This window comes from Crocodylus siamensis, chromosome 14, assembly GCF_052110815.1.
Source record: "Crocodylus siamensis isolate JL-2025a chromosome 14, ASM5211081v1, whole genome shotgun sequence".
Taxonomy (NCBI): domain Eukaryota; kingdom Metazoa; phylum Chordata; order Crocodylia; family Crocodylidae; genus Crocodylus; species Crocodylus siamensis.
Window position 1 is genome coordinate 14,875,779 of NC_143408.1, and position 12,118 is coordinate 14,887,896.

The window sequence follows — 12,118 nt, forward strand, 5'->3', positions numbered from 1 at the left end:
TCCCACATCCCAGCGGGATGCCCTAACCAGTGGGTTGTATCCACTCTCTTCTGTCTCTGGCTCAAATGACTGTTTAATTATTGATGCAAAGAAGGCTATCTCAGAGGAGAAGCACCCTCAGAATAGCACAGTGGTGACGGCCCACCCCTCGCAGAGCAGAGAGGGGATCCTGGGTGTCTCGTCCTCCAGGTAAATGTCTTGGCTACTGTCTGGTCTGTTTCTCTGAGGGCCTTGTTACGCAGTACTTTTAGGTGGCTTCTGGACCTTTGAACCCCTTGATTGGCTGCATATTAACACTTTTTAAATGACTTCAAGCACCTGCTATTAGGCTTAACATTATGCCAGTCCAGGGCAGGATTATCTCTAATTTTGATCTTGTTCCATTAACTTGCGGCCACTCTCCACGGTTTTTCTGTCCAAGTTGAAGTCCTCCAGCATCCCAGGAGGCAGTGGGTGAGCGAGGATGGTGGGACATAGTGGGTTGTGCACAGCACCTCACCTGGGGACGTCTGGCAGAGCAAATACCACAGCCCAGGAGCACCTGGCACCACAGTGCTTCCCACTGCCACTCTCACCAGCTGTGCTCCCACTGGGAGGAGAGTGAGCCAGTTTGAATGGAGTGGGGCATCGCCTCTCTGCCACTGCTCACACTAGCTCCGCTCCCAGCAGAAGCAGAGGGAGCTGGTCTGAGCCAGGGGGCAATGCCTGCCCACTGCTGCACACACTGGCTCATCCCCCACCCTGCTCAGACTGGCTCCCTCTGCTCCCAGTGGGAGCAGAGCCAGTGTGAGCGGCAGTGGGGAGGCGGTGCCCCCCTGCTCACACTGGCTTGCTCTGCTCCCAGCGGGTGCAGAGCTGGTCCAAGCCGTGGTAGGAGGCACCGCAGCTGCCAGGCACTCCAGGGCAGCAGCACTTGCTCTGCCTGGTGGGAGCACCAAGTATGTCCTTCCCGTAGCTCTTAGTCCTGCCTCTGCTCACCAAGCCTCCAGTGGCAAGTCACAGCGGTGCAGGTGAGGTGGCAGCATTGGTGCCGAGTAGGGGGTGCACACGGGTGCATGTGCAACCCCTGAGATTGTAATGGGCACCAGTGGCCAGGACCACTGTCCCTGTGTCATGGTGGCCCATGTCTTCAAACCTTAGTGTTAAAAAGCCCTGGCTGTTAGAGGTGTGGGATACTGTCAGCTCGCATTAAAGAAGATGGGAGCCCTGCAGGGGTAAAGAGTCTCACCAAAGAATGTAACCCGCTGAGTCTCTCAGAGGCATTTGAGGAGCCTGAGCGGTGTTTGCAGCCATGATATTTTCTTCCAATGTGTACTGATCACCAGACACCAGCTGGGCTCTACTGGTTTGTGCTGGAGCATCGCAGCCCGCATGCAGTGCCCTGGACTGCTCTGGGCTGTGATTTGAACTACAAGGTTCCACTTAATCTCCTGAATTCAAGAGCCAGCCCCACTGGTTGGGGCACTCCCCTGGGATGCGAGCGATGTAGTTTCAAGGCCCCACTCCAGTGACTAGCTAAATATTTCTATGAAGTGGCATTCTCCTGCCCTTTGCATCTTACTCCTGTGATTTTACAATGAGTCTCACTCACAACAGCTGGTGTGTTGGCTCTGATTGCTGGGGCCCTGTGATTTTGTGAAAAATCTCAGGTTACATTTCAAAGAAACCTTTTGGTCTGCTGCTTGCAAATGAAAGCTTGAAAAGGTGACACTGAAAGGCATGCGCACAAATAACATATACTCAACATGTTAAAATCTGCTGAGGTTGGGCCACCACGACCTTCTGGTGCCTTACTCATGATATTTGGAAGCCCACATGGTTAACGGTGCGGGGCATACGAACAGCGCCTCACTCTGATTCCATAGTGCTGTACATTGAGCTTGTGTTGGTGTATATAGGTGTACATCATGCAGGGCCAGGGTGAATGAGATACCAGACTGGCACCAGACACCAGACTTGGACGAGGGGGTAAAAAGCACCCTGTTCAAATTCATGGATGACACTAGGATGTGGGGGGATGTGGTCATGCTAGAAGGGAGGAATAGGCTGCAATCACACCTAGACAGGTTACAGGGGTGGGTGGATGAGAACAGGATGGGATTCAACACCGACAAGTGCAAGGTGCTGCACCTGGGGAGGAAGAACCAGCACCACACCTACAGGCTGGGGACCTCCCTTCTCGTCAGTGCAGAGGCAGAAAAGGATCTTGGAGTCAACATTGATGCCAAGATGAACATGGGCCGGCAGTGTGGGGACACGGTCAGGAAGGGCACCCGCGCCTTGTTGTGCATCCACAGATGCATCTCAAGCAGGTCCAAGGAGGTGATCCTCCCCCTCTATGCGGCACTGGTCAGGCTGCAGCTGGAGCACTGCGTCCAGTTCTGGGCGCCGCACTTCAGGAGGGATGTGGACAGCATGGAGAGGGTCCAGAGGAGGCCACTCGCATGATCGGGGGCAGCAGGGCAGGCCCTACGAAGAGAGGCTACGGGACCTGAACCTGTTCAGCCTGCACAAGAGAAGGCTGCCGGGGGATCTAGTGGCCTGTTACAAACTAGTCGGGGGGGACCAGCAGGCACTGGGGGAGTCCCTGTTCCCCCAAGCACTACCGAGTGACTAGGAATAACGGTCACAAGCTGGCAGAAGGTAGATTCAGACTAGACATCAGGCGGCGCGACTTCACGGTCAGGGCGGCTAGGATCTGGAACCAACTTGCAAGAGAAGTGGTGCTGGCTCCTACCCTGGGGGTCTTTAAGAGGAGGCTGGATGAACATCTCGCCAGGGCCATTTGATCCCAGTATTTTTTCCTGCCATGGCAGGGGGTTGGACTTGATGATGTGCTCAGGTCCCTTCTGACCCTACCAGCTATGAAACTATGAAACTGTGAAAAGAAGTCTGTGAAGCCAGCCCTGACAATGGGCTTCTCATTAGGACAAGCATAAGATTATTGGTGATAATCCACTTCAGGTTGTCAGTATCAGGGAAACGCATGGAAAGATACACCAGGAAGAAATCTGAAATTGAAGTTAAATACCCAGGAGCAGTATTTCCTTGAGGGCAGCAAGGGACTCCCGGCTGTAATACCATGGGAAGTCAAGAACAGGAAGGAGTTTTACCTGCAAGTCCAAAGCATGTTGGAGTGCTGCTGCACCAGATGTTTAACTGGGAGCTTTCTAGCTCACATGATGGGTCAAACTGGCAGGGCAGTCAGGCCCTTTGCCATAGGGACCCTCTCCTGGGGCACCGAGCAGGGAGGAGACTGCTTATCTACCGACTCGTGCATGTACCAGAAAAACACTGCTTTGATATTAAGGAACAAACCATTTTAAATTCTGTGCATTTGAAAACCTACTGAAAACACCTCCCATGACCAAAATACCTTCCGCAACGCAACTGTCCCAATACAAGGAAAGTATTATAATCCCATCTATACAAAGGGGAAAAACCAAGGCCCAGAGAAGCCAAATGACTTCCTCACGAATAAGTCTAGGTCCAAATAAAGAATTTAACCCATGTCATAGGCTAGTACTGTAACCACTGTGCCAGTGGTTCTCAGGTAGGATGATGTTATACCTTGGAGTGCCTTGAGATTTTTACAGGGGTGCCATGAGATGCCATGTAATGTTAACACTGTTAGGTATGCAAGCATGATTCACAAGAATAAACCCCACAATTTCAAATATGAATCCATAGTGTTAAAAAATTCTGCCCTGCTTTGGTCTTTCTGAGTTCTTTGCAATAGAAAAATTGCTTTATTATATTTCCATAATCATAAAATGATTGAGAACTATGAGCTAGCATTTTCTGAGGGGGGCCTTGAGCCGAAAAGGGGGTGCTGTAATTCTAAAAAGGTTGAGAACTGTAGAATTACTGCTGTAATTCTAAAAAGGTTGGGAACCATTATACTATACTGTGCTTTTTCTCTTGTCCACCCCTAGCTCAGCTGCTCCACCCTGGTGATGCAAAGTATGAAGAGCAGATGGTCAAAGGAGTCCGTGGCCTTTCCGTGCAGCTGGCGTGTGGTGACGTGGTCTCACCCATGGTCGTTTTCTGGAGCTTCACCAAGCAGGGCTCACTCATTCCCAGGGCTGTTGCTATCAGCAATGGGATAGAATCCAAGGTAGAGAAGGCTTCTGTGGTCCTGGGGCAGGTGAGCCTGAGAAATGGCACCCTGGACGTCAGGAACCTGCAGACAGCTGCTGAAGGGCATTTCATGTGCCAAGCCATGTATGAGGAAGAAGAAGAGATCAGAGTTGGCTACTTCTACATAGAGCTGGTGGTCTTGGGTAAGTGATGTGGAGACAGCATCCTCTCTGATCCTGCTTGGACCAATAAGTAGAGGCCCCAGTCAGTCACCAACCAAACCATTAATCACATTGGGCTCCCTTCTATAGTGTTGTTTTCTGATCCCAACAGCCTCATCCTTTTGAAGTGAAGTAGCATCCCCATGGTGCAGACAGGCAAAATGAGGCTGTGGGAAGGGAAGTAGCTCATGCAGGGTTTCAGAGTGGTCAAGACAGGAACAGATTCTGGATTTCAATCCTTAGTCATCTTCTTCAGCTGCTTCACACAGCATCCCCACTTGTCTGACCCTCATATACTTCTCTGGATTCATGCTGCACCTAACTGTGATGGTTTCTTGAAAGAAGTCAGAGGTAGAGGAGTGTCATAAGGTCCCAGGTGTCTCCACTGCATTCTTCAGTTTCATTCTCAACACCTCCAGAAAACAGAGCTTGCACTGCTGCCTTCTGGAGACTGGTCTCTTAGGTACTTTTAGGAGGGTGAAAACTGCAGGGATGCTAGCCCCTGCTGAGGCCACAAAGCCTGCCAAGTGTCAAAGTCCTTGCATAATAGTAAAAGTCCTTGCATAATAGGCCTGTGCAAATAGGGAACTATTCGATTCGGATTTGGATTCAGCCAATTCAGATGCCAGAGATTCTATTTGGAGATCCAAATCATTTTTCCGATTCAATTCGGCTGAATTACTTCGGAAGGTTCGGAGATTCAGCCATAGAGTATAAAGGGGAATCAATGAAATATCTATAATTTTCTTGTCTTTTGGCTGGTTCAGATTAAATTTGCAGAGATGATTGCCTCTGCTGAGAGCATGACATGTGCCAAGCTTCAAAGTGATAGGTACAAGGGTTTCTGGGAAACTGCACCTCAAATTCCTGAAAGCAAAACTCATGTCATGTGTGGGTGTTAAGCCACAGTGAGGTGAAAACAGCAGGGATGGTAGCACTTGCTGAGGCCACAAAGCCTACCAAATTTCAAGGAGATAGGTGAAGGGATTTCTGCGAAACTGTACCTCAAGCTGTGGACAAGCAAAACTCGTGACATGGGTGACACTGCATGTGTGTTAAGGTACATTAGGGTGAAAACTGCAGGGATGATAGCCCCTACCGAAGCCACAAAGCCTGCTAGGTATCAAGGAGATAGGTGCAGGGGTTTGGGGTAAACTGTACCTCAAGCTGCGGACAAGCAAAACTTGTGACATGGGTGACACTGTGTGTGTTAAGGTGCATCAGGGTGAAAACTGCAGGGATAGTGGCCCCTGCTGAGGCCACAAAGCCTACCAGTTGTCAAGGAGATCAGTGCAGGGGGGTTCTGGGGCCCTGCACCCCTAGCTGCTGACAGGCAAAACTCGTGACATGGGTGCTTGTGCAACTGACTGTTTCTGTCTTGGGACAGAAGCAGCTCCTGGCTCTGTACTGATGCTTTCCTGTCCTTAGTCTGTGGTTTTGTAGGTGTTAATCCTTGCTCATTAACTCATTATCTAGTAGCTAGCTACTGTGTATTGAGCTGGTCCCTGAGTGAATCATGTTTGATTGGTAACACAGTAGCTTAGCAGCCAGGCCTGCAGTAGTTCCCCCCGCTCCCCGTCCCACCATGCCCTAAGACAGGGACGGTCAGTTACACAAGCACCCATGTCACGAGTTTTGTCTGTCAGCAGCTAGGGGTGCAGGGCCCCAGAACCCAGAAACCCTGCACCTATCTCCTTAATAGCTGCCAAGCTTTGTGGCTGAAGCAGGGGCTTCCATCCCTGCAGCTTGCAACCTGCTGTGCCTTAACACACACAGTGTCACCCATGTCACGAGTTTTGCTTGTCCACAGCTTGAGGTACAGTTTCCTCCAAACCCCTGCACCTGTCTCCTTGAAACTTGGCAGGCTTTGTGGCCTCACCAGGGGCTACCATCCCTGTAGTTTGGACCCCACTGTGGCTTAACACGTACAGGTGACATGGGTTTTGCTTTCAAGAATTTGGGGTGCAGTTTCCCCCAAACCCCTGCACCTATCTCCTTGAATCTTGGCAGGCTTTGTGGCCTCAGCAAGAGCTACCACCCCTGCAGTTTTCACCCTGCTGCGGCCTAACGCATGTACGTGACATGAGTTTTGCTTTCAAGAGTTTGAGGTGCAGTTTCCCAGAAACTCCTGCACTTATCACTTTGAAGCTTGGCACATGTCATGCTCTTAGCAGAGGCTACCATCTCTGAAAATTTCATCAGAATCAGCCAAAAGACAGCGAAGTTATAGATATTTCATTGATTCCCCATTATACTCTATGGCTGAATCTCCAAATCTTTTCTGAATTGATTCAAAAAGCCTAAAGCTTCCAGCAATTCAATTTGGATGTTTAGGTTCAGCTCTGAATCATCTGAATCATCTCTGAATCTGAATCATGATCCGAAGCTTTGCACAGCCCTATTGTGTAATGCTGAACAATCACCTAGAGCAAACTGAAGCGGGACCTTTGGAGCTGGACTGTGTGAAGGACAGTAAATGAGACTAAACCAACCTTTGCCTGGCTTGTGCTATCTTATGCACAACAGTACAAACTGGCATTGTCAGCTTGGGCCCCTGGGGTTTGCCTTCCTGTATGGGTCTGGCACTGATATTGGTTAGAGAGACTGCAAGGGTGAGGACAGCAGGAGTCAAGTTCTTCATGGGCCCTGCTGTACCCACAGCTGTGTTGCAGTCTGCCTCCATCACACGTGCTGGTGCAAAGCAATGCCAACTGATGAGCCTTTCAGTGATATAAGTAGCTATGCTTGGACCTCCTGACACCCAGCCAGGCCTGCATGCAAACCTCTAATGCTGTGCCTGAACCCCTGCATTTCTGCAGGGGAGGGGAGTCTGAGCAGGGTTTTCTGCTGCATCCTGGGGTCTGTGTGTTCTTCTGGCATGTCCCAAGTGCAGCACCTTGTGTGCTGCCTGTTTCAGTGTGGGCACCCGCATGCACTCTGCTGCTTGTATTTGGTTAACTTCAGTTGTCACAATCTTCTTGGTTTCTGGGAGATTATCTTTCTGAAGAAAATGGCTGCACTTATTGTTAGCAAGCCTACACTTGGAGTGACTGTGCTGTGCTCCTGCTAGCCCCAGGTGCACAACAGCTTGCTATTATTTCCAGGGTTAGCTGCTAGCTCTATCCTGTGGGAAACAGAGCATGTCACAGATTTGCTCCCAGAGTTAAGGCCCCACATCTCAGGGACCTCACATCATCTAGTCTGACCTGCGTATCACAGGCTAGTTCCACCAGGTTGCCCCTTTACTGAGCCCAACAGCTTGTGCCCATCTTCAAGAAGGGTGCCCACTCCTGATCTGAAAACATTAAGAGAAGGAGAGCCCCCCACTTCCCATGTTAGTCTGTTCAAGGGTTTTATCACCCTTGTTAAAAACCTGTGCCTCATTTATAGTTTGGATTCACCCCACTTTGGCATCCAGCCACTGGTCTTTGTTCTGCCTCCTCCACAAAAGCAAACAGCCCTTCAACAGCAGGTGTCTTTGCCCCACTGTCCTCCAGTTATCTTGTCCCTCTTTAGTATTTCATGAGCTCCTAGTGGAAGGCCATATTAGGTGACCAAACCAAGCCCCCATCCTTGGTGTTTATGCATACTAAAGTCCAAGTACGCTATAAACACCAGAGAGGTAACAAGGGGGGCCGGGGAAGGGCTTCAGGTTTAGTAGAGGAGTAGAGTAGAGGAGAAAGTAAAAGTGGAAGTAGCAATTAGAGCTGGAAAAATAACGCCTTGTTAGGGACAGATTTGCAGTTTGTTCCCTTCTGTAGAACAGTTTTGGGGATGGTTTTATTCATCAGTCAATGGGAAAAATAGACTGAAGGAAGAGCTGGTGGATCTCACCCTGCTCCAGAAATGCAGGGTGCCTGCCCCACAGGAGCTCACAGAACTTGGCAGCCCTCAGGGAGGGAACGTCTATATCCCTTTTACACAGGGAGAGTTTGAGGCAGCAGGTTGCAGCCAGGATTTGCAGAGATGGGCAGCTCTTGCTGTGGTACCCAGGGGACCATCATAGACCAGGGCCTGTTATGCTAGGTGGTGCACAAAACAGAACAGAAAAATGGTCCCTCTCTGAGGGAATTTAGTATCAAAGTGTTGGACACAAAACAACAGGGGGATAGGGGCTGAGAGAGGACTTAAATGAGGCTGACCTGGTGCATGTGATGGGCAGTGGTCTCAGCTCACCAGCTGCCTTGTTCTCATCATGGCAAAGGAGAACTATGGGTGTCTCTACCTGCAGCTGCCCTCAGCTAAGTTTATGAGTACTGTTGCTCAGCACCTCTGAAACCAGGCCCTGAGCATTGGGAACTGAGGATTTAGAAGCAGAGTCCTTGCCAGCAGGAGTGGCACTTTTCAGTGGAAGGGAGATGTGTTTCCTTTTCCCCTTCCACCCACCCACCCACCCAAGGGCCCCTCTGCTTCAACCTTGCTGAGGTTTTCAGTGTGTTGTGGGCACTCAGGCACTGACTGCAACATCTGAGTGATGCAGAGCTTGGTCTCAGTGCTGGAAAACAGAGGCACCTGTGACCCTCATGCTTGTGACTGTGTGCAAGGGAGCTGCACCCCATCACAAACACTGGCTTCTGTGATGTGGCACTTGTAGCCACACTGCAGTTTAAACTAGGTACAGATACCAGGAGCAGCCAAGCTGCAAACCCTGTCTAAGAAGCTGAGTAAATTTGTCTGGGCTGAGCTCAGTGCTGCCATGGGTAGACTCCTACTGATGCCTGTGCTGGCCAGTTAGTGCTGGCTCAGGAAACCTTATGCTATGCTGAAGTCAGTGGTGTGACGTGTGGACAGTCACTGTCAATGTCATGATATGTGCTTGTATTCTCAGGGTTTTTAGCTCTCAGTACAACCATGTTGGGCGTACTGACACCTCCCGGGGCATTCCCTGTAACAAAGGAATAATGAGAAGTTCAGTGCCACTCGATGTCCACCAGGTTCAGCCCAGCCTCACAAGCACTGCCATCCGTTTGTATTTAACATCCAGTTTCTGAGGCCCCATGGCACACATTACATTTACCTCACAATTAATTTGGCAACTATGTGATAAATTGCAACATGCCACACATGCAAGAAATTTAATGTGGAACATCTTTGTGATTGGTTAGTATTACGGTTTAATTTAAATGTGTAGCATGCAAGCACCTTAGAGCCTGAGCCTGGGGAGCTGTTTCCCTTTCTTAGGCTCCCAGGAGGCTGCCACATTGTTCCAGATAAGGTATTGCCCCTTGCCTGGGTCCCTGATCAGCTGATTGCGGGGACTGGCAGGGGGCAGACCCCAGATCCAGGATGCTGCCACCCAGGGTGCACTGGAAACCTGGCACTGGGATGTGGCTCCATGAGGTGCTGAGCACCCCACTGGCATGTTTTAAACCAAGCTGGGCAGCCCAGCATCAGGGACTGGTTCCCTGATGTGCTTCTGAAGGTCTGAGTTCATGGGGAGCCCAACATCAGGGAATGGTTCTCTGATACCAGGATCTCCACATGCTGGCAAATTGAAAGGGTGCTTTGGTTTCTAGTGCGGTGTTTCTCATGGTGCCCTTTGAAGGTCTGGGAATGCACCAGGGATCTGACAAATTTTATCCTGGATCCCATAAATTTTGTGTCCTGCATGTCTGCCAGGCCAGGACATGTGAATGTTGGGATCCTGGATAGAATCTGTCAGATCTGAGTCATGCGATTGAATTAACATCTGCCAGGGCCCGAAGTCTCTTGAGGCAAGTTTGCAGGAGTTGCTTCTCAGCACATGAATGAGGTACTTACTTTTGCTAATGAAGGCTGAGAGTCGCATGTTGTCAGCTGACTCCAAGAGCTGGTGCTTTATGTGAAACACCAAATATCACAAGACTGTGAGTGTTGGCAACCCTGCAACCAGACAGTGGGCCCCTAGGATCTTACAAGGACACCAGGATGGTGGCACATTACCAACAGTCAGTCTTTGTGATGCCAGAGCACAGAGGGATGGGCTGGATGCTAAAAACATCCCTCATGGAGTTCTGTGGCTGAGGGGCTGGGCAGAGCAAAGTCCAGCGAGAGCAAGCACCTACTCTGGATACAGAGCTCTGGGTGCCCTGCAGGAGTCTCACCAGGTAAGGCAAGATGGGATTAGAGTTTGGCTTCCCTGAGGGGGTCAGGGCAACGCCGTCCCCTATCATAGCCCGCACAGTCTTTCTCTGCAGCACTGTAACAGCCCCTTCCTGCTGCCCCATCCTCCCTCTCCCCTGCAACCTCCTAAGTCACAGTCTGTTGGGGAGTCTGGTTCTTCAGTGGCTGCAGTGTGAAGGGCTTCTCCCATGAGGACCTGAGCTGCGCCTGTCTCCTGTATGCCCCTCCGAACCTTCCTGCCCTCACTAGGCAGTGTCCTCTCTCTAGCACCTTGTCACATTGTGTAGCGAGGGCCCCGTATGTAAGTAACATCATTAGCACTGGTTGGTTTAGAACAGTAAAGACTAGATTTGAAAAGAATGGACTGGAGATCCGGGAAGGGCCCATCCTGGTGGGTGGCAGAGCAGGCAGGGGTGAGCTGGTTTGGAGTCAAATGGACTATCAGAATGAAGGGTCTGTGGGCACGGCAGGGTGGGAAGATGTGGTTTGGTGTGGCAACATGAATAAAGGCCACAGGTGATAGGTTAGATCACATCTGAGCCCTGTTCTTGGTCTCCCCTAGTTCCTGTTTCAAAGCCCTTCCTCCAAATGAACAACTCTACACCAGTAGAAGGTATGGCCATGGTGATGACATGCTCTGTGAAGGAGGGGACACCCCCGGTCAGGTACTCCTGGCACCACTACACGAGTCGGGACAGCACAGGGACTGTGGCTGAAACTGCCAGTGGCCTGCTGAACCTGATGTCAGCCAACCGGACACACATGGGCTGGTACACCTGCACTGCCCACAATGAAATCAACAGCCAGACCAGCGAGCCCATGTTTCTTGATGTAATTTGTAAGTGGTCAGCACTGACAGTGCCAACAGCCCTCTCCCCACTGTATTTCTGGCAAGATCTCAAACTATCCCTTCTTGGGCCCATTTCTGCAAATTATTTGTAAGTCTTGCTATGGCCTCTGGGTCCAGAGAGTGCTCAGTATCTCCCAGAACTGGGCCACAAAAGAGCTTCTCCTGAGAAAATAACCCTGTTATGAAGCAGGCCTCTCCAGTCCTCTCTCCCGCAAGCCCCTCAGTCAGCTTCTGAGGCATGACCCTTTGGGCTGGCTTCCCAGATGCTTCTTGGCACATGGCACTAGCATTATCACGTCAGCCTGAGGCTCTCTGGGCATCTGAGGGGGACTGAGTATTTAGAAGAAGAGCAAGTATCTGGCCCACCCACACTAGGCATAACCCTGCCTTGCCCCAGCACTGCTAGGCCATGCTTTCCAAAGGGTCCCACCGTGTCCCACTCCTGGACCGATTCAATCCAGTTAAAAGCCCATTTCTTGACCGTTCATCTGAGCAGAGCTCCTCCCCTTCCTTGTCTGGGGCATATTGCTGCCGGCCTCCCTCTTTGCTTTTCAGATGGCCCTGATGAACCTGTGATCAGTATTGAGCCATTTGCTATTAACCATAACGGCTTCTCAGCTAACGAGCAGGAGGAGGTGATCATGACCTGCCTGGCCTCTTCTAACCCACCCAGCCACTATCTCTGGTTTTACAACAGCTCTCAGGTCTACTCTGGCCAGAAATATGTGATAGCCAAGATCTCCCGGACTCAGACAGGCACTTACACTTGCCTGGCCCAAAACATCCACCTCAACACACGCACTCAGACCACCATCATCCTCACCGTCTACTGTAAGTACCGTGCGTCTCTCCCAGGGGCCATGCA

The 12,118-nt window shown here is 50.7% G+C and overlaps 1 protein-coding gene across 1 annotated transcript in view; it reads left to right on the forward strand.

Moving 5' to 3' along the window:
• The window catches only part of VSIG10L2 (V-set and immunoglobulin domain containing 10 like 2), a 45,986-nt gene that overhangs the window by 15,174 nt on the left and 18,694 nt on the right, over positions 1-12,118 (forward strand). Inside the window, exons 2-4 of the mRNA XM_090027926.1 lie at positions 3,936-4,283; positions 10,966-11,241; positions 11,809-12,084. Of these exons, the coding sequence (XP_089884052.1) occupies positions 3,936-4,283; positions 10,966-11,241; positions 11,809-12,084 (900 nt within the window). The remainder of the gene's footprint in view (positions 1-3,935; positions 4,284-10,965; positions 11,242-11,808; positions 12,085-12,118) is intronic.